At 41.1% G+C, this 23,424-nt stretch overlaps 2 protein-coding genes across 2 annotated transcripts; both read left to right on the top strand.

The window, feature by feature from the left end:
• The first annotated feature begins 3,742 nt into the window (after positions 1–3,742).
• On the top strand, positions 3,743–10,258 carry LOC106676473 (B-cell receptor CD22-like). The gene is made up of 6 exons (XM_014413165.3): positions 3,743–3,785; positions 3,957–4,340; positions 5,823–6,128; positions 6,216–6,476; positions 6,670–6,760; positions 10,012–10,258. The coding sequence occupies exons 1-6, from the start codon at positions 3,743–3,745 to the stop codon at positions 10,256–10,258; spliced, it is 1,332 nt and encodes a 443-aa protein (XP_014268651.3).
• A 9,240-nt stretch (positions 10,259–19,498) lies between these two features.
• LOC101476619 (cell adhesion molecule 3) lies at positions 19,499–23,424 on the top strand. Its single transcript, XM_024799910.2, has 5 exons — positions 19,499–19,892; positions 20,321–20,581; positions 22,019–22,106; positions 22,259–22,298; positions 22,470–23,424. Exons 1-5 carry the CDS (start codon positions 19,499–19,501, stop codon positions 22,716–22,718), a joined length of 1,032 nt encoding a protein of 343 aa, XP_024655678.2. The 3' UTR covers positions 22,719–23,424.

Genomic DNA, 23,424 nt, shown 5'->3' with positions numbered 1-23,424 from the left:
ACCATTTTCTCTTTATCTCTCCTGTCTGGACTTTTCTGTCAACACTTCAGAGTGAGTTACTGAGAGAGAGACTTCCTGTGGTCCTGTCTGAACTGGAGCCCTGGAATCATTAATTGGAAATCCTTCTGTTGTCACATTCTGTTGTTGCTTCACTGTGAATAAACACACTGAACTTAATCCTCTGAGTCTGCGTTCTTAGTCTAACCAGTCCATTACTTGTGACAGTGGCAGCAGCACCCCCTTTGGTCTGTTCAGCTAATCTATAAACTCCCTGCAAATGCCATACGTAGCTATAACACCAGTCATAGTCATTTCTTTTAAGTAATTGAATCTTTGTATCAACAAATATTTGTATTCCTGGTCTGGTCATGTCAAGGCCCGTCATCTAATGGAATAGCAGAAAAACCATGTAATGGCTGGAGTGGAGCTTTTACTCCAAGCAATCATTTCACAAGAATGAAAGTACTACAAAAGGTACATTAGTAAAAGCTCTGAAGAATGCAACAGTTCCCTGAGTGCTCAATGAAGCCATAAATGTTTAGCTTGATGCATAGGATAAATAGAAGCCCACAGCTGAGGGCAGAGAAGTCCAACAAGATCTGTGATCACTCATCTGCCCTCTTTCATGGGTGTTAGGCTGCTTTTCTCTTTACATCACTACCTGTTTCTTATACTGACACAGTTATACTCTAGTCCAAGCATATTCTTATTTGAGCCAATCAGCCACCACTTTGTGTGCTCTACATTTGTGCTCTCTGTCATTCTCTCTTTGTGCAACACACCACCTCCCCATCTCCACTTCACAGACACCTCAGAGCTCCATCCAAGCTTCAGCCTTCAAATTCATCCCCGCCAGCTTCTAGCCTTCAGTGGGTCGTGTTCAAAATCTCTGGTATTCCATTCTAACATGATGGGTCATCAGGGTCTAAATCCCAAATAAATTAATCATTTTATATAAATCATTATCAATTCTTTTAACTAGTTTTTCTGTAGGGATGTTGCTGGCGACTAATGTCTTTGTCGACTAACTGACGAGTTTAAAACTAAGAAATACTCAAGTTATACTTTGGAAACTTTAATGTCAAAAACTAAATATGACAAATAAAAACACCTGAAAAATGATAGACTGAAATATGTCTTTCCCTAACGAAACATATTTTTCGTACAATGTCTTAAACTCTCCTAGAATGAAGATGAAGCACATTTATTATTTTTTTCAGATATTTATTTATTTACTGCTCTTGACATGCAACTAAAATATAAAATGCCTTTTTGTATTTATTCACCTCAAATGTTGTGTGTTGGGCTGTGCAGTAACACTGGATTCCTTTGTAACATCTCTGAGTGTCACCGAGGCGATCGTGGCTCAAGAGTTGGGAGTTCGCCTTGTAATCGGAAGGTTGCCGGTTCAAGCACCGGCTTGACAGTCTCAGTCGTTGGTTCCTTGGGCAAGACACTTCACCCATTGCGCCTACTGGTGGTGGTCAGAGGGCCCGTTGGCGCCAGTGTCCGGCAGCCTCGCCTCTGTCAGTCTGTCCCAAGGTGGCTGTGGCTACAATGTAGCTTACCATCACCAGTGTGTGAATGTGTGTGTGAACGGGTGGATGACTGACTGTAGTGTAAAGCGCTTTGGGGTCCTTAGGGACTAGAAAAGCGCTATACAAATACAGGCCATTTACTGCATCGCTCCTGTGGTGGTGCTGTGACTGCTCATAGCTTAACAATACCTGCATATTTGATGTCTACAGATATAATGTGACATTCATACTGAGAGTTATATGTATTCTGTAAGCTGTTATGCAGGTTTGGAATTAACTTAAGTTAGTAAAAAGGTTGTTTGACTGTGATAAGTAATTATCTAGTGTTGTCTATTACAGGATATTTGCAGAAAGGACAAAACTGTTGTTGCAGTGTTGTATTTGGTATCATCACGTCAGGCCTATAACAGCTTTGCAACTAAAGTAAGATTGCATCTTCTTAAGTAGCGGGTTCTCTGTCTGTACTTCCTTTTTTGTTTGCAACCGCACGGAGCTAGTTTCTGTGTTTGACCACGTTACTGATATATGCCGACTGCCACACATTGTAGTGGTTATTCAGATGGTATCAACTCGTTGCATAATTATTAACTGATGAAGAAACAAACAAAATAATGTGGAATACAGTTTTCCTCCAGCTCCTCATTGTCTATTGTGGTAATCACTGTCAGCCTGATCTCTGGCTGCAGCACAGGGCTTGTTTGATGTGTTTGGTCTGTATGATTTCACAGAGTGTGTCTTTTTTAAGAAGCAGTCAGAACAGCAGAAAATGAAGATGTTCATTATGATGAAACCAAAGCAGAGACCTTCTTTAGTCTCAGTGCAGGACAGCACACAGAAGCAGGATTTAGTGCATTCACAGATCAACGTGTGCAACAGCGTAACGCCGAGACGTGAAGGCCCAGAGAGTATGAACTCTCATTGTATCTACTGTGTGTGCAAGTAAGTGTGCAAGACTGAGAGCAGAAGAGAAGTGCAGAGTAAATGAGTGTGCAGTTGAACAAATGTTGTTACAGAGAAATGTTCCCTCTGAATACGTCCCAATTAAAAGATTGGAAAGGTTCAACCAGGAGCTGGAGACACAGCGGCACGCGTAGGTTGGAGGAGTTCAGCCTCAGCATGCTGTTACTGATCTCACCAACATTTCTTACCCTCCCTGATATAAATGACCTAAAACATACATTTTATGACATCAGCGAGCCAGAAGTTGGAACATCAGGGAACCTCTGTGCTACACGATTGATGATTCACCACAAGGATCCTCTGTAGCCAAATACCTCACAGAACAATTACATTGAATTCAATTTGGAGTTTCCGTTGCTTGAAGGAGAAAATTTAATTCAAAACCTTTACCAAGCTTCTACTAATAAATGAATCACATAAACAGGTCCCACAGCTTTGCCACTTCTATCTTCCAGTATCACCACTCCAGCAGCACACGCATGGCCTCTCAGGGCCCAGCAGTCAAAGGCAAGCAACACTTGATACTGGACGTCCAGATAACGTGTGTGTGTGTAGAGCAAGAGAGATACAGTCTTTCATAGTCCATCATCATGATTTGTGTTAGCACAGGTTGTACATTCATACTAAAAATGATTCAATCACTTGTGTAAGGTTAAGGTCAGAGGCTTCGACAGACCAAAAGTTAAAAATGTCTTTAAGGGCAACATCTGACTTCTTTCACAGGAAATAAGCAGGCGGCACAAAACAGACTTCATTATGCAGCGCTACAGTCAGTGGGTGTCTCTACATGTACTTCCTCAGATGGTCATTTGTATTTTACAGTTTATAGTAGTTCTGCTGAAGGCTGCTTTGTTTCACTCATAAGACAATCATCAGATGTAATGTGGGGTAAAGAAACATTTTACTGCTTTTATTTCTTAACTTTCTAAACTGAAAGACATTTATTATTTTGAACTTGTCTTTCTTAAAGAGCATGTCGTCTTTATAAACTTCCTTATAAACTGCCTAATGTTGCAGTAAAACACATTTTACTCATTGTATTCATTAACTTTATAAATTAACCTTTTTCTTATTTTTCCTTCAGTCAACTGACTGACACATCATGTGATTTTACCTTGTTTTAATATTTCAGCTATTTTCAAAAGCACACAGCACCACAGATATAAATAATAATAACTAAATCATTCTCATTCACTTTTTTGTTGATTTTATTGTTTGTTTGTATTTTGTGAATCCAGATGAAGATGGTGACAGTCAGCATTTTACTGACTGTTCTCTTTGTTTCAGGTGAGCTGATTGTTCTGTTATTCAAAGACATTATTGGATTCATTTGTAATTTAACTTTCACCCATTTTAAAACAACCTGAAAGACAGCCAGCGCTTTGTGTTGTGATTGAAAATGTTTACAGTTTACAAACAATGAACAGCAGCTTGTTAATAATGAAACTGTATTTACAGGTGCTTTGGCTGATTATCCTCAGTGGATAGCACTCTACATGACTGCCCCAAAGCAGATGGAAGCACTGAGTGGATCTTGTTTGCAAATCCCATGTAACTTCAGACCCAAAGACGAACAGAAATTTAACAGCAAAAGAAAAATCTTTGGAGTGTGGATTAAAAATAATGGTGACTTTGGCAAAAATCCAAACAATGTGATCTTCAACAGTAGTGGAGCAGTTAGCATCTATCCAATGAGTATTACTGGGAACCTGAGTCAGAGAGACTGCACCACTCTGTTTTCTAATTTAACCACAAACTACACAAACACATACTTCTTCAGAGTAGAGAGTGAACCATTCAAGGCAACAGCTCAACATGATCCTCTTCAAATAACAGTCAGAGGTAAAGACTGAAGTCCATTTATATCAAAAAAATAATATAAACCTTTGTTCTGATACTCACTCTCTTTAATGAATGCAGACATTTACAAATCATTTATAAAAGAACATAATATGAGATAAAGAAGAGAAAATTTATTGTAATTTTTTTAAGAAGATGTTTTTTCAGATTTAATTCATTTCTACGTCAGTTTTAGTTTACTTCAGCAAACTGAGAATGCACAGCAGTTCAAACTGCATGTATGTAATATACTGTTCTTTAGTGTTAATATGTTTGTGATATGAAACCACAGATTCTTCTTGGAGGCCCAATAATACATACCCAGATTTCCTCCAATTTAATGGATTTAGAACATACCTGTCACTCCATCCGTCCTTTTCCTCCTTTCCTCATCAGATATCCAAGGGGGCAGGGATTTATTTCAGCTGTCATCGGGCGAGAGGTGGAGCACATCCTGCACAGGTCACCAGTCTGTTGCAAGGAGACAGATAACCATTTCTACTCACACTCACACCTATGGGAAATTTAGAATCATTTACTTAAAGCCAACAAGGTTGATACAGAATTTTCTTTACGTCTTTGTCCTCGACAGGTCTATGACAGGCCGCTCAGACTGGCTGCTCTGCCAGTTATTGAGCTTTAAGCCACAATATGGGTGGCTGTAGTTCAGGAGGTAGAGCAGGTCGTCTGCTGATTGGAAGGTTGCTGGTTCAACCTTTGGCTCCACCAGTCTGCATGCCAAAAGTCCTTGGGCAAAATTGCTGTCCGATGCATCCATCGTAGTATGAATAGGTGTGAATGTTAGTTTGAAAGCACTTAAAAGCATTGAGAAAGTGCTTGTGTGGCATGTTGTATAAAGCGCTTTATGGTCTGGGAGAGTAGAAAAATGCTACATAAGAATCAGTCCATTTACCAATAGCAACAGCAGACATGTGGAGTGTATACGCTTTTCTGCCTCTCATAACCCCAGTGATTTTCCTGTGGTTGGAAATCTCACGTGATCTTGTAACATCACAAGTTCAGGCAACTAACCACTCCTATTCAATTGTATCATGTCATCTCAACAAGAATACAATTAACTAGTTTTAAGTTGCCGAATTTCATGCAGATCGTCGATGATTTAATTCAGTTCACCGTGGAAACATAAAAGTATTTTGTTCAAATTTCACTTTAGACTCTTGTAAATGTAACAACAACCCAAATTTCATTTTTTTGCAAACATGCCCAGAGAAAGCAGCTGTGTGTGTGGTTCCTCTTGTAGATATGTTTTTTCTTTTCATTATAGACAAACAATTTGAAATTCTTGGTGCAGAAATGTGTCGATATTAACAAAAAACATCAAATGTCTCACTTTTAACCAGTGATGTTTCAGGTTTAATCGATTTGACTGTCAGTTGTTGTTTATATTGACAAAACTGAGAATCCATAGTAGTTCAAACTGCATGTATGCTTTAGTGTTAATACGTTTGTGATGTGAAACCACAGATTCTCCTTGGAGGCCCAATATTACAATCCCAGGTGATCTGAAGGAGAAGGAGTCTGTCACTATAACCTGCTCAGCTCTCACTCCCTGTCCACACTCCCCTCCTCAACTCACCTGGAATCTCCAACAAGACTCTCACAACAAAATGGAGCAAAACACAGATGGAAGCTTTACAACTAAAATCCAGCAGAACATCACTCTGTCAGACACACATGATGGAAAGAAGATCAGCTGCTCTGCCAGATATCCTGTGAACCAAGGAAAAGACACCAAGACAGCAAAGACAGACGAGACTCTCAGTGTTTCATGTAAGACAATCAGAGTTTGTTGTTGAACTGAATCCTTCAGGACACCATGGTATATGGGATATCACTTTCTCTCTTTTATTTCTCCAGATGCTCCTAAAGACACCTCAGCATCCATCAGTCCATCAGGTTTGGTGTCAGCAGGCAGCTGGGTGAACCTGACCTGCTCCAGCAGAGCCAAACCTCCAGTCAGCAACTTCACCTGGTTCAAGAAGAGCAGAGATGGAGCTGTGAAAGTATCTGAAGGAGAGATTTACAGCTTCAATGTAACAGATGGAGGAGTTTATTACTGTGTGGCCACTAATGATCTGGGTAATCAGACATCAGCAGAGATTGACGTAACTGTTGGAGGTAAATTTAGGTCGAAACCACTAATGTGTTGCATGTTCTTATCCAATTTTTCTTCATCTTATTTACTGTTGTCTTCTCTTTGTTTATTTCTTTTTTTCTAAACAGAGCTATACAAAATATAAAATGAATCCGTATATTGCTTCTGTTTAACTCTTTAACTGAAATGTTTTTTCTTATTGATCTTGTTTTTCAGGAGAGCAGAATGGTAGCTCCTTCCCAACATGGCTAATTCTTGGAGGAATCCTTGGGTTCATCTTACTCGTCTGCCTGATTATCTTTGTTTGGTAAATATTACATTACAGCAGAAAATATGATCTCTCACCCTCTCCCTTCCTTATCTTTCCTGCTTGGCTTCTATATCCTTGTCTAATCTCGTCTAACTGTAACCCTCAGTGTTTCTCAGTCTTGTTCTCTAAAACCCAAAGAATTGTGGATCTGATCAACTGGTTCCTCAATGGATATTGGCACTCTACTCTAGACGAAAAGCCTGGGCTCAGGAGTAGGGATGGGTACCGGTGTCCGGTGCCATGACATAAACGGTAGTAACCAGACCGAAAAGCTGCGCACATTTCGGTGCTTTATTTCTGTGCTTTTTTTCCCCTGAGATGTCATACACTTTGGATTCTAGCCAATCATTTTACCTTTCCGAGGATAGTAGGCTGGCCCAGGTACGTACGTTCTTTTAGAGCAGAGCTACAGATTAAAAACGCCCAAGGCGAAGCGGTCAGAAGTCTGGCTGTACTTCACAGCAAAAGATGCAAACTCAGCAGCCTGCAACAAGTGCTTTAAGGTGATACTGTGATACTGTGCAAAGGAGGTAACACCTCGAATCTGATGAAACACCTGGTGACGCATAGTGTTTTTTTAAAAGCAGAGAAATGCATCGTATTTGATAGCTTGCTGCAAGACCGAGCACCGTACACATCTACTGCGGGTGTGGTGCCTGTTATCGGACCCGGAGTTAGCAACATCCCCCAAAAACCCGAAGAGTATAGTCCTGGCCCCTAGCCCTGCCAGTGTAGCAGAAATGATGAGGATGATGATGGCAGCAGCAGCCGTTCTTCTCTGGGTCAGTAGCTTAATGTTATTCGTGTGTAATTTACGTTGAGTACGCTGACCACGTTATTACATTAATGCATGTAAGGTGAACTAGCAAACACCGTTGTAGTTACATGCGGCTGACTTCTTGTTTGATGGCAGATACTCCCTTCACCCTCGCCAAAAAGACTAAAATGACCAAAGAAAAAGTGGAAAACAGTTAAACATGAGAGGTTTTTGGACAAAGTTGGTGTTTTTCCAATGTTTAAGCACTGCTTCCAGCCAAGAGTGATACCATATATGCCCTATAGCTGCAGAGAAGACTAACATTGTTATCTTTTTACAAAAAAAACTGCTAAACACGAGAGGTTTTAGGACAAAGTTTGTGTTTTCCATTGTTTAAGCACAGGTTCGAGCACCGTTTAAGCACCGGCACCGTTTCAAAAGTACCAGTTTTGCACCGGTATCGGATAAAACCTAAAGGATACCCATCCCTACTCAGGAGAGCCCGATTGTTCTTCAGAGTCGTTTGCTGCCGGATACCCGATTGTGTCGCGTGCCTGGTGACACCCGTGATAGAGGACACTGAATGACATCTACCATTCGGAAAGATGATAACAGAGTTCTGGCTGATCAGAGCTGGCTCAGACGTGGCTTATCGAAGAACAAAGAAAGCAGTTACAGCTAGGGATGGGTACCGGTGTCCGGTGCCATGATGGCACCGGTTCTGACATAAACGGTAGTAACCAGACCGAAAAGCAGCGCACATTTCGGTGCTTTATTTCGGTGCTTTTTTTTTCCTGAGCTGTGATACACTTTCGATTCTAGCCAATCATTTTACGTTTCCGAGGATAGTAGGCGGGTCCAGGTACGTACGTTCTTTTAGAGCAGAGCTACAGATTAAAAATGCCCAAGGCAAGCGGTCAAAAGTCTGGCTGTACTTCACAGCAAAATATGCAAACTCAGCAGCAACAAGTGCTTTAAGCTGATACTGTGATACTGTCAAAGGAGGTAACACCTCGAATCCGATGAAACACCTGGCGACGCATAGCGTTTTTTTTTAAAAGCCAAGAAATGCGCTGTATTTGATAGCTTGCCGCGAGACCTCACACCGAGCACATCTACTACGGGTGTGGTGCCTGTTATCAGACCCGGAGTTAGCAACATCCCCAAAAACACGAAGAGGAGAGTCCTGGCCCCTAGCCCTGCCAGTGTAGCAGAAATGATGAGGATGATGATGCAGCAGCAGCCGTTCTTCTCTGCGTGAGTATCTTAATGTTGTTCATGTGTAATTTACGTTGAGTAGGCTAACCACGTTATTATATTAATGCGTGATACCATATATGCCCCATAGCTGCAGAAAAGGCTAACATTGTTATCTTTTTACAAAAAAACAGCTGAACATGAGAGGTTTTTGGACCAATTTTGTGTTCTCCATTCTTTAAGCACCGGTTTGAGCACCGTTTAAGCACCGGCACCGTTTCAAAAGTACCGGTTTGGCACCGGTATCGGATAAAACCTAAACGATACCCATCCCTAGTTACAGCTATTCAAAACCTGCATTAGGCTGGCCGACATGATTGACGATGTGCAAGCTGTGAGTACTCAGACTGTGTTTATTGAACACCATATGGGAAGATCTTCAAGAAGTTCACGGCTTTGCAATATGGATAAGATCTTGGAGAAGAACAACAGGATCTGAGAGACCTGGTGACCAGTGAAAGACATTAGACCAACTGTAAAATTGGAAGCAGTTTCTTCGCACTAACCAAAACAACTACCATCTCCATCTCATGCGGCCCCCCTGGTGCCAGCTGGATGCTCAAGGCAAAAGCTGACGGGAATAACAAAGTTCTTCCTTAGATAACAAGACTATGTTGTGACTCTCTCCCTCCTCCTTCAAGGCTACCTGCGTCGACCGAAGATTGTTGACTTTTTCCCAACCAAGTGAAGGGACACTTTCTCTCGGCTGAACACGGAACAGACACACACACGCACACATATGCATGTACTCTGACACAGACCTACACTTAACCCCCCACCCCCTCCAAATGACTTCGAAGCTTATGTCTTCTATGTTGTGAGATGTGATGATTTATGTGCTATGTGCTGAGGTGGGCTTTTTTTCTGTTCTCAAACTGATCTCCTCGTTGGAGCTCAGTCTGGGCGGAGTTCTTTTTTCTCCTCGTCTTTCCTCATGTTGTGCATTTTCCATTGTTTTAGTTCCAGGTCGCTGCTCATGTGGCCAGTGCTACCTAGCCTGACCTGTCTTGCCAGTGTGATGTTTGTGTATTGTATGTACGGTCGGCAAGGTATCATCTATCTTAACTGCCCCTTGGGGATATATAAAGTGTCTCTGACTCTGACTCTGATACTTAAACAGCTCATGAACAAGGTTTACAAGGTTTAGCTATATTTTGATACCAAGATTGTTTACACAGAGTTTGTAATAGCAGAAAGATACTCTATTCATTTTGGCTATTTGATTTTCAAGCAGGAACCCCAGAAACGTGAGTGAAGAGCCAGCAAGTAAATCAGAAGGAGAAGAAGAAAACATCCATTATGGAGAGATCAACTTCTCTGTGCTGAGATATGAAGCATCCACTGACTCAGTGCAGTACAGAGGACAGCAGCAGGATACGGTGTACACACAGGTGAAAGTCAAAAAGCACGAAAACACAGAGTGCGCTCACGGCCAAGAGGAACTCTACACTCAGGTGAAGAAAAAAGTAACATTACATTAACACAGTGTATTAAAGAAACACACACAGAACCTGCACATACAAATGTCATTTTTCCGGTTTAGTGTTGTTCTTAAGTAGTTACTTAAACAAAATCCTGCAGCTTTTTATGTTCAGCTTTAATCTCACACGGCTGTTTTCAGTCGACTTTTTTGTTTAGATTTTTCTTAAATACGTGTAAATAGATGTTGCAGCACTCCAATAAGGAACTACTTTACATGACAGTTGAGACATTTCTGCAGATGACTAGAAACCTCCACTTACAAACTTATTTTAGCTTTCATCGTGCTCATACAGTATTTGCATGTTGTGTGTGCTCTTGAATGATTTATTATTTACATTGTAGACATGTTGAAATGAAAAAGTTTGTCACAGGTAATTTAAATGGCTGCAGGCAAGCTGGCATCAAAACATGTAAATTTGTGTTCAATAAAATATGTTTACTTAATTTAAAGTGTTTTTGTGTGATATTTAATATAATTTGTGCTGAAGGTTTACTCCGTATTTTGTGATGTGAAGTGCTGGATGTCTTTTTCTTATCTAAATAAGTGGGTAAGAAATTTATTTTGTCTTCAAACTCTCCATGTTTCAAATGTTGGACACTGCTAGGTAATTACTTATAACAGTCAAAGAGACCCTGCCTCACCCTATCATGTGACCTATTGAGAACAACTGACGCAAGACTGTCCAGTGCTGGGAGTGAAAACGAGGAGGTTTGGTTGCAGACACACGTAAAGTAATTGGTTGCTGCATATACCTTGGTACACTGAAAGATGAAGGACAAAGATGGAATTTTTGTGGAATGATTTGGTGTGTGTTGTAAAGGAGTGGTGTATCTGCCTTTTGACTAGCAGAGCAATGATTTATGGAAGCTGGGTGTGGTGCCAGTTTTCTGGGTAAAGGATCTGTGGGTTTTATGAATATAACTTACTATAATAACAGTTTATTTACTGATTGAGGGTGGTGATGGTGCTTTTTTGTCTTTGGACATTTCAATGTGGTCACATAGTTTATGCACGAATGTGTTGAGATTTAAACCAACAGCATGGAAAACTTTGATCTGGTTGTAGGTACAGCCTTTTAAGATTTATGACTGTGTCAGAGGTTGTGTGTGGAGGCGAGGAAGAGATGACCCAAACACTGGATTCACGGTGTAGAATGATGATGTTTTACTGGAGCGAGTGAAAGAACAGAGCAGGAACGACAGGACTGACTGACTGAAAGACTGAATGGCTGGCTGAACAACTGACAACATGTGGGAACGACAACATAATATCTACAATGATACGACAAGGAACTGGTGGAAACTGAGGGTTTAAATACACTGGCTACACTGATTTTTGTAATATTGACATTCATATTGTGAGTGGAAATTTTTTTAATGGACATTTTTTGTGTTCAGCAGTGACTCTTTGTTGTCCTTCAGCTTAGCCATGTAGGGCAATCACATCAAAACATCTGGGTGCTGCTCTTGTAAGAGCAGAGTAACTTCTACTATTTTCATCACTTCCTTCAAAATCTGCTTCATGTGATATACATTTCTTTTTTTTTTTTTCTTTTTTTTTTTTTCTAAATGACATCAGAAACAGCAGTATGCGACATTACGTGATGGCAGAGCTTCAGTTCATCCTTTGTCATTTTTTTTTTTTTTTTTTTAATAAATAGGACAGGGGGAATGAATGAGAGAGAGAGGGGGAGAGAAAGAAAGAAAACCAAAGGGGAGAAGAGACGGTGAGAAGGGGGGGGAAGAGAGACAAAAAAAAAAAAAAAAAAAAAACTCCTGGGTCACCTGTATGGAGAAAAAAAAAAAAACCAAACAAACAAACAAAAACAAACAGAGGAGACAGCAAACAACAAAGAGCAACATAATAATAGAGAAAACAAAGCACCATCACAATAAACTAGCTAGTCATAGATATCAGTATTTACTAAGTAATAAACGATATTGTGCAGCACGCAAGATAGACAGCGCACAGTGTGCTTTGAGGCAGCAGCCAAGAAAGCTTTAGTCCGCGTCTGTGAATACCCATGTGTGCATACCTGTGTGGATCAGCATGCTTGCATTCCAAAGGTTTCTCCATGTAATGATCTGCTAGGGAGTGTGGGGGGGCCATAGCCCCGTCCTCCAGGGTGTGAAGCGGGTATGGAGGAGATCAAAACTCCAGACATCCAGAGGCCCCCAGAACACAAGAGACCATGGAAGACCAACAGAGGGGCAGCCGCGCCACTGTCCCAGTAAGAGCTGAGGAGAGTCCCAGATGAGGGCTCGCCCAGCAGCCGCGGAGCAGAAGTCAGGGGGAGTTGCAGTGACGCGCCCGTGAGCTCCGCCGGCCCCCAGCTGCGCCTGAGTGACCGAGCCCTAGGCCGAGAGGCCGGGGGCACCCCACCTCCAAAGGGGCCCGAGCGAGCCCCAGGCCCCGACAAGCGGCCGCCAAGGAGTGAGCCGGTGTGTACCCGGACGCCCACCCCCAGACACAAAGAACCACCAACACACCGACACCTGAGGGAGTCCGCCACCGGCAGGGGAAGTGGTGGTAGGGTGGAGATAGGCCTCCAAACCTTGGAGGGCCTGAGGTGTCCCCAGAGAGGTGGCGTCTGATACCCAACCTGACATATAGACACAGACATACAGGCACACACAGACACAAACATCCATTCCCACCCTCATGCTCTCATATGCACTCACTCCACACTCAACCAACGTGGAGACAGACATAAAGAGACGCTGTACACACAATCACACTCCCCAAGCGTACTCTACAAACCGGGTCTAGGTACCCTTGCCCCTGGAGGGGGGAATTGCACCCAGACCCAGGTGGTGTTACCCTTTTCCCTGCGGTGGGGAGAGGCAGACCACCCCGACTCTGCAGCAGCAGGGAGGCCCCACACCCCAGACCGCAGTCGGACGGCCAACTCCTCCTACTAGCCCTCCCGCTCCAGCAGGCCGCAGAGAATGGGGGTGGGAGAAGACTCCAAACCTCCCTCCACCCGCTCATTGTAGTGTTGATGCATATGTGTTCTAAGGTGCAATTAAAACCCAGGAGGGCATGGAGCTACCTGCCAAGGAGCAGCAGGTAAGCGCATAGTCCCTCCTGCTAACCCTCAATGACTAAGTGTATTTAAAATTGAGAGGTGGGCAACGACGTCAGGGGTGAGGTATACACCCTGATGGTGATTTGGACTCCGTGATTGTGCCCACCCCCAAGATCCTATATGTATGTGTAATGAGAGTGTGAATAATGTGAATGTCTAAGTTGTGGGATAAAATTGAGGCAGAGGCAGCCAGAAGGGGACGGGGGGGGGGGGGGGGGGGGGGGGGGGGGTAGCCTCCTCTGCACCCTGGTGACATACCCCCACTCCAAGGCCCTGCATGTGTGGGTGGTTGTGGAGGAGCGGGAAGAGGGAGGCAGCTGGAGATGGGGAGGGAAGGAAGGGAGGGGCAGGTAACCCCTCCCTGGGGCCAGCTCCCCCGCTGACCCCAGTAGGCACTCCCACCCTCCGCGACCCGCCAGGGAAGGGGGGCCCAGGCCCATCAGACCGGGGCCCAGTGCAGTAGCGCCCCCCGGCTCCACAGAGCCCTGGACAGTCCACCCAACCCCACCACAGAGAAAACTGCACCCACCCCACCATCCACTCATCTTCCAGACTACATAAGACAATAAACACCCAGGCTGAGATCTTCCTCCACCTCTCCTGTATCTCCCCCTCCTGCAGAGAGTTCCTGAGAGAAGAAAGCTCCTGCAAGATGTGACCATCCCCCCCACCAGTTGAAGAGCCCCCCAGGCGGCTCGATGCACCGGCGGCACCCTGCTCCAGGGCCGGGCCCCCATGCACCCACCCGCCCACAACCCCGGCAACACACCAACCAGGACCCGAGCCCCCGAGGCCCGGCCCGGGCCCCAGCCCAGAGACGGAGCGCCCCCAGAACCTCACGCCCATCCCGGACCCACCCAGGGGCAGCCAGGTTGCCAGGTCAGTAACCCGCGTCCGTCAGCACAGACCCTCCCCTAGCCCCGCTGCACGCAGCCGCGAGGAAACAGTCACCTGAGAGCCAACAGAGCCCTCAACCGGACGTGACCGCTACCCCGGGTTGAGCCCCCCAAGGAAGATGCCTCCGGGGAACCCCCCGACGCCCTAAGCCTGTCCCTACCCCCTCACCAATCACAACAGTGAAGGCGGGACCAAACTATGACCCCCCACCCCCACTAGGTGATGGAGCTGATAAAAGGGGCCCAGAGCAATTGATCTAATGTGGTGGCAGAGGCTGTGTCAAGACTAATGTAATCTAATAGATAATTTCTATATTGGTTAGAATTAAGATTATTTTTATTTTTCCAGTTCATGAGGACTGTTTTCTTGGCTATGCATAGGGCAGTGAAGATCATATGGGCTATATTCTTTTCATGTGATATACATTTCTAATTTTACATTTCTAATTTTACTCGAGTACTGATGCCTAACTTGTTTGCAGAGTATGTACATGTGAACTGAATGTAGTTCCTTCAAAGCTTTGGTGTGATCATTTGCATTGCAATGAAACACATATTGTTTGCTGATCTTAAGTTACAGCTTAGACATTTACTGATGATTAACCCTTTTATGGCCTGGTGCTGTTTGAAATATAATTTCAGTATGTAAAAATTGAGCACTTCGTTAATAAATGTATCTGTCAGGGCTCTGTGTGCGGGCAGGCAGAGATGAGGATCCAAATGCAGGACTCAGAAAACGGAATGTAACTCAAAAACCTCAGCTTTATTGCTGGCAGGAAAACAAACATGAAGTGAGGATGGACCACTGAGACCAAGGACACACAGGCATAATCTGTGGGTACGACGCGACACTGGGCATGGGAAAACACAGGGCTTAAATACACAGGGTAGTAATGAGGAAATGGGCCACAGAAGGGAGACACAGCTGGGAGAGATCAGGGCTAACGAGACATGGGGAACAAAGCTGCACACACTAACATAAGACAAAGACTTTCACAATAAAACAGGAAACATGAATCACAACTCAGAGACATGGACTCAACACAGAGACAGAAAATGAAACATGGAACTGAACTATACATGAAACCACCATTCCTAAAACATGGATAATAGAAACATGAAACTAATAATAATAATAATAATAATAATAATAATAATAATAATAATAATAATCACAACAAGAGAATGAGAAACAATCCAAAACACCAAGATAACTGAAACACAAGGTACCAGAGAAACAAAGAATAATCCATGATGCAAAAGTGAACCAAAACATAAAAAACTGAAAATACTGGGTCCAACGGACCCAGAACCGTGACAGTATCAGACTCTCTCAAATGTGTTTGCTCATAGGGGGTTAAATTATTATTTTGGTTTTTCTCTGTATGTATTAATTTAGGATCTACCTTACAATGTAAAGTATCTTGAGGCGACTGTTTTTTGTGATTTGACACTGTATAAATAAAATTGTAATGACTTAATATAGAAGCTAAAAGCATATCATTAAGCAAAACACTGCAGGATGGAAAACATAGATATGGTAGATCAAACCAACCACATAATACCACAGTAAATGCTTTGCTGTGACACTGGTTAGTACTGAAGCTGATGTACACACAAAGATTGAAATTTTTCTCTTCAGCTTTAACACTGGAAGTTTGATTTTATAAATGCAGCCAGCTGGGCAGTGCAGCCTATCAAAGCTAGAATAGGGAGAGATAGCGTGAGACAGAGGCTGTGAATCTGTCACAGAGCAACTGAATTTCTTGTTCGTATGTTCTTAATTTATAAGAACATATTTTACTTTGCATGCAAGAAAACTGCACTTTCCTAAACAGCGTGTACTCTGTCTGTACCTGCTGTTTAGTTGTCCTTAAATTTCTAAGGTTAAACTTACAAGCTTTGAGTGAGTGACAGAAAAAACAAATATTTAAGCGTGAAGATTTAGACTGTCACAGTGACTTCCTCTTTTGCTGAACATAATCAGGAAGGACAAGACTGACTCTACTTTTACATTGTTTTAGTCTTCTGGGTGTTTCATTACTACTTTTTTCTGACATTGGGAGCATTTAGTTCATATGTTTTATTGTAATTCTCTTTCATTTTATTCTGCAATCTCAAGAAAACACTACGCAATAGAGGAACCAAAGTATTTCTTTCTCAAATGGCTATGTGTAGAGCTACAATTTCATAATAAATTAGATGCAGGTCTTCCATTGTTCGTGCAATTTTTGAAAGATCTGCCGTAATTCTTTAGTCATAAACCAGTGCATGCGTGGGTTCTTGGCTTCCTGGCCGATCAATCAAATTGAATAAGTAAGAAGTAGGCTTCACCAGAGCTGCACTGTGAGTGTCACAAATGTTCTTTGTAGTGTTTATGAAAAGAGTATTTTAGGCTTTAATTGTCACTAAATCTATAAAATACTCCAATAACCTGTTTTTGTTTTTTCTTTGTGAAGAACTTTGGGTCTTTTATGGATACGTGTGAATTGAAACTTTATAAAATTTACAACTGTACTGTACACATAGATCACACTGAAGAATACATGTTCTTAGTTTCAGACTGAGTTGTTCTTTGATGTCACTAGAAGAGATGTTATTAAGTTCAAAGACCAGCCAAGGCCCAGCTAAGGGCCCATCACAGATCTGCTGTCCATTTTAAGTCACTGTATCTGTACTATAATAGCAGAACCAATGACATGCGTGACGTGTAACACATGTGAGACGTGTGATTGAGCAGAAGACCAGTTTCCACCCTGACTGTAAAGCACCTGTTAGCTCAACGATCTTCCATTAACAACTACTATTAAAGCTGGATATCAACAGGCCACAAGACAAGCAGAACAGCACTGAATGAGCAAATCCTGGTAAACGTCAAAGGTCATCACTCCAGTGAACACGTCTCCATTGCACTGAGTCCAGTGCTGGTGTGCTTCATGCCACTGTAGTCTATGCTTTGCATTGTGCTTGGTGATGAACCCATGAAGCTCCTTGAACATGGAAACCAATTCCATGAAGAACTCTACATCAGGTGTGTCAAATTCATTTTACCTCACAGGCCACATATGGCCCACTTTGATCTTAAGTAGACTGGACCACTTAAACGATCATTACGACAGCAAGCCAGTACGTGTATTCACTGAGATCTGATTTTGGGAATAAACTAATTCAGATGAACAATTTGTAATATTTGTACCATAATGTTTTATTAAATAATCTACTAGATGGACTGATTAGGGTTTTGCATTTTGACCAGTAAAATTAGAAAGTATTTGTCATTTAGTGTATCTATACATGTATCTATATCTATAGATACATGTTAGTTCATTAGATGGGGGGATTTAATAGTTTATATTTATCATGTATCATAATAATTAATATTTCCCAAATCCAAATTTACATTTGTGGCCTCATTACAACATGGCTAAATTAAAAATGGCTTAACATTTATTGAGCTCAGATATAAAATAAGATTTTTCCACAACTAAACTTATGTGCCAGAAATCAAATGCCTGGTGTTGCTGCTCAACAACCAAATTGTAGTGTTACTGTGCTCTTTCCCACACTTTGTGATTAATTTTAGTGCTGATGCAGTCACTGCAGATTTGCTAAAAGATACATGTAAATGTAAGTAGCCTACTTGTAGAAAAGCAGAACTGAAGAGTTTTTGTCAGAGGCATCGAGTGACGCCTCCAGCAGCTTTGTGATAAACTGACTTTATTGCACTTTCTTAAACAAGTTCTCTTTCTGTACTTCCTTCTTTCCAACATCAGCTGGGCGACACGGTCCACTGTAATTCTTCTAAAACTGCAAAACAATAATTCTACACTTGGGATTGTTTGGTAAGGAAACATTTTATTGCTTTTATTCAATAACTTTTTACTTTTCTTTCATTGCACTGACAGGCACATGTAAAGTAATCTTACTTACTGATGTTCAAGTTTTATATGAACTGCTTTGTGTTACATTTTTTATATTTCACCATGTTTCAAAGCAAAATCCTACAAGAAAATAAAAACAAGATCTGTATAAATGAAGAAGGAACATTTTTATGATAAAACAGCTTTAAAAATATTAAGTACAGTGTTAGAGCTCCGTACATGAAATTGTCTTTTTTTAATCCAGGCAGTAGAGTAGTCTGTGTGTGAACATGGAGACAGTCAGCATGTTACTGATTGTCCTGTTTGTTTCAGGTGAGTATTTCAGTATTTCAAAGTCATTATTGGAGTTATTTTACAACGTAAACTTCATTTACTAACAGAGTGAACATAGACCTACTTTTTGTACTGACTTTAAATTAAAATGTTTTTGTACAAAATGTTAACACCTAAGGAACAAAAAACTTTGGTGGCACTTTCAAGCATTACACTAGACAGTTTTTGAAACTCTGATTATGAAGATTTCCATCTTACATCCAAACAGCAGATGGTGGTGGAAATGTTCCTACCATCTCTGGAATATCAGCTAAATGTTTAATTTAAAATGGAAATATGCAAAAAAAAATTTCACGCTAACTAAAGTGTAGCAAATAGTTTAATCAGAGATGAGAGTTTTGTTTGGGAGTAGAAAAACATGTAGTTATTTTGTTTAATACTGATATGTGAATGGATTAATCATTAAATTGTATTTACAGGTGCTTTGGCTGGTTATTCCTATAAAGCAGACCTTTTCATAACTGCACCAAAGCAGCTGGAAGCACTGAGTGGATCTTGTTTGCAAATCCCATGTAGGTTCAGACCCAAAGAAGAACAGAAATTTAACAGCAAAAGTGAAATTTTTGGAGTGTGGATTAAAAATAATCCCGAATTTGCCAACGAGGCAAACAATGTGCTCTTCAACAGTAGTGGAGCAGTTAGCATCTATCCAATGAGTATTACTGGGAACCTGAGTCAGGGAGACTGCACCACTCTGTTTACTAATTTAACCACCACATACACAAACAAATACTTCTTCAGAGTAGAGAGTGAAACATTCAAGGCAACAGCAGCTTGTGATCCTCTTCAAATAACAGTCACAGGTAATAGTATGTTTGTTTGTTTATTTTTTGTTTATGTATCACATTAACATTAAACTAACATTTAGTACTGACTATCTAGTCTTTGATCTATTTTTTGAATATAATCAATATCACTTGAGCAAATCTTGTATTAAAGTTGTAATGATTGTCCCAGCATGACACTCAGAAAATTGTTTCTTATTATAACGTCTGCTCCACTTTTATGTTCAAGACTTGATTACATTTATAAATCAAAGTATGAATTTAGAACAGGTTTTGAAAGCATTAGGTTTGCAGATTTTAATCAGTGGTGCAAAGAGCAGTGTGATTTTATGTGAAACCACAGATTCTCCTTGGAGGCCCAGTATTACAATCTCAGGTGATCTGAAGGAGAAGGAGTCTGTCACTATAACCTGCTCAGCTCTCACTCCCTGTCCACACTCCCCTCCTCAACTCACCTGGAATCTCCAACAAGACTCTCACAACAAAATAGAGGAAAACACAGATGGAAGCTTTACAACTAAAATCCAGCAGAACATCACTCTGTCAGACACACATGATGGAAAGAAGATCAGCTGCTCTGCCAGATATCCTGTGAACCAAGGAAAAGACACCAAGACAGCAGAGACAGAAGAGACTCTCAGTGTTTCATGTAAGACAATCAGAGTTTGTTGTTGAAGACACACGTGTCAAACTGCAGTCCCGGAGGGCTGGTGTCCTGAAACCTTTCCACGTATCCCTGATGCAACACACCTGAATCAAATTAGTAGGTCATTTGCAAGACTATGTGGAACTTGACTGCATGCTGAGGTGGCGATTCAGCCATTTGTTTCATGTTACAGCAGCACATGAGTGAATGAACATGGTGCAATAAAATTACTTTTAGAAGTACATTTTTCCAAGCACTGACATTTACTTAAATTTACTTGAGTTGGGTTGGGATTGCCACCTCAGCATTCAGTCAAGTCTTGCTAATGACCTACTAATTTTATTCAGGTGTCTAGCAGCAGGGACACGTGTGAAAGTTTGAGGAGACCAACATGATTTATGGGATAATTCTTTCCATTTTTGTTTCTCCAGATGCTCCTCAAGACACCTCAGCATCCATCAGTCCATCAGGTTTGATGTCAGCAGGCAGCTGGGTGAAGCTGACCTGCTCCAGCAGAGCCAAACCTCCAGTCAGCAACTTCACCTGGTTCAAGAAGAGCAGAGATGGAGCTGTGAAAGTATCTGAAGGAGAGATTTACAGCTTCAATGTAACAGATGGAGGAGTTTATTACTGTGTGGCCACTAATGATCTGGGTAATCAGACATCAGCAGAGATTAACATGACTGTTGGAGGTAAAATTACTCAGCACTAAGTTTCATAAGCTGTTTTTTTAATAATTTTTTGAGGTATTCATTAAAATTGAGTTGAGAAGGAAGTACATTTAGCTTGATGAAGTTCAAATCTTGTACTTTATCCTATAATGTGTGGTTGTTCATGCGTTAGACTTGAAAATATTTATTCACCTTAAATTGTCTTACTTATTATTATTATTATTATTATTATTATTATTATTATTATTGTTATTATTATTATTGTTATTATTTCTTTAGGTAATGTTGTCTTCTCTTTGTTTATTTATTTTTGTTTTCCCTTATTTTGTTTTTGTTTTTCTTTCTTAACAGAGCTGTTAAGAACCGATGACTTGCTTTTCTCCTCTTTTGTCATGGCTCTGAGTCATTTTGATTTTATTGTGATTTGTGATTTCTTTGTGTTGTCATGTTTTAGTTTTCTATTTTTTAGCTTTGAGGTTATTGGGGTTTTGTGACTTTTGCATTTTTAAGACAGGTTACGATTTAGTGTTACAGTCATCCTAAAGTTTAGTTGACTCTGTGTCTGAAATTTTCGTGTTTGCCTGTGTTATGCTTTCTTGTGTTAGGCTCCTTTTGCGTTTCCATCATCCCTGCATCCTGTGAAAATTTGTCTTCCCGTTCATGTATGTTTCTCTCTCTTGTAGGTGTTCCCCTTTGGGTCTCTCTTTCCTGTTCCCACATACTCCTCATATTTCATGTCTCCCCTGTCTCCTGCATCATATTTCTTCTCCCCAGCCCATCTTGTCTCTCTCTCCCTCAGTGTCACTCACTCCCTTCCTCTCTCTCTCTCTCTCTCTCTCAGACACACACACTCCTTGTGTCTTGTCTTTCTTAATTGTTTCCATGTTTCCCTCTTTCCCCAGTCTGTCTCGTTCCCCTGTGTGTTCCTTCCTCCTGGCCCGGTGTCTGGCCACGTGTTTTAAGTCTGCACCTTAGTGTTTCCTGTTTTACTTTGACAGGGTCGTGTTCCCTGTTTGTTTCCTTTTCCCTCATCACCCTCTTTTGTTTTTATGTTGTAAGTTGTCACTCATTCTTGTCTTTCCTTGTCTCTCCAGGTTTCATAGTTTTCTAGGTTCCTTGTAGTTTTCCAGTTTAGGTTACTTTTGTGTTCTAGTTTTCTCTTTAGTTTGTGTTCTTGTGTTAAGCCTAAACAAACGTCTCACCCTTGGTTAAATTTAAGTTTGTTTCCACACCTCGTTTTGTCTATATTTGGGTTCCCATCAAAAGCAACACAGTCTATAGGCACAGACCTTGGCGCCCTTTTCTTCTTGACTGGATGCTTTTACTTATTTCTCAGTTACATTGCTACACTGAAATTTAAAGAGGATGTGAAAAAACTTTAGCAATGGCTGTCTTTCTGTGTCTAGATTATTATACAATGTTTGACTCACATGGTGTTTCATATTTATCTTGTACCAGGAGAGCAGAATGATCACTTCACACTGGGACTAGTTCTTGGAGGAATCACTGGGACCATCTTACTAATTTTCTTGACAATATTTCTTTGGCAAGTATCACACATGACAGTAGGAAACATGATATTTTGTCACTCATATTTTAGCTGCACAATAAAATGTGTTTTTTCCCCCACCAAGCTTAGATTTACTCATACATATATTTAGTATAAAAATATTTTATTTTATTGCCTCTTATGTCCAGGTGCTTAAAGTCAATGCGTCAAACTATACAACACACTCAGGTAAGAAGATACTAAATTTGTTCAATCACTTTACCTGCCTGTTTCCATGAATATTTACTTCTGTATTTCTATAACAGCCACAGTCACATGATTTCAAATTTCTAAAAACATGATTAAGAATGGACTCAACAGGTCTACATCACAGATTTTCTTATTTGTTTTTTTTAATAGATTCAACCTCATGAAGAGCAGGTTGTTGAAGGGCCAGCAAATAACACAGAAAAAGAGGAAGAAAACATCCATTATGGAGAGGTCAGCTTCTCTAAGCTGGGATATGAAGCATCCTCTGACTCAATGCAGGACAGAGGGCAGCAGCAGGGTACGGTGTACGCACAGGTGAAAGTCAACAAGCCAGAAAACAGCTTAACACAGAGAGTTAATGGCCAAGAGGAACTCTACGCTGAGGTGAAGAAAAAATGAGAAGTATCTGTTTACAGTCTATGAAGAATAAAATATAAATGTGGAGCATTTACATGAAAATATGTCGTTGTGACTGCCAACAGTTCCTTTTCCAACTTACCAAGAATTTCTTTAATAGGTCATCTGGCTTTTCCTTTAAGTAGACACAGACAGCTTTTAGAATGCAAACATCAATGCTAGTATTCTGGTGGAGAAAAGAACTCAATGTGATTTTTAACTCTCTCCTTCACTTGCTCCAACTTTCTGAATGAAGTGGGATGGCAGCTCCATGAGCATGTTGAATATCTGTCTTTAGTTTTGATGTCACTATCTTGTGGCAGCAAGTTGCATTTAAAAAAAAACCAAAACGTAATATAATTAGTAAGTTGTAATTATTCTGCAGAAACATGCTGTCGATGAGTGTTAAACAGACTATGCAACTATTGAAGGTGAACAGATTTTAAACACTGTATAATCTCTTAAATGTCCACCATCATATTCTACAAATCCTATTTGTGTGGTGGCTTTTTTGTAAGTAATACATATCTCTTAATAAATACAACAATAAAAAGGTGACTTCTATGGGTTTTTTAAACAATCTTTTGAATGAATAAAACAAATTAAAGTGTTCTGTCCTGAAGTTTTGAATTGTCCAGCCTGAATTCTCCTTCAAAGTTTGTCATAACCCAAACAGGTGTACTGTAGGGTAATTGTCAGTGTGCAGACC

This window comes from Maylandia zebra, linkage group LG9, assembly GCF_041146795.1.
Source record: "Maylandia zebra isolate NMK-2024a linkage group LG9, Mzebra_GT3a, whole genome shotgun sequence".
Lineage (NCBI taxonomy): Eukaryota > Metazoa > Chordata > Actinopteri > Cichliformes > Cichlidae > Maylandia > Maylandia zebra.
This window is presented reverse-complemented; position numbering and strand designations above follow the sequence as displayed.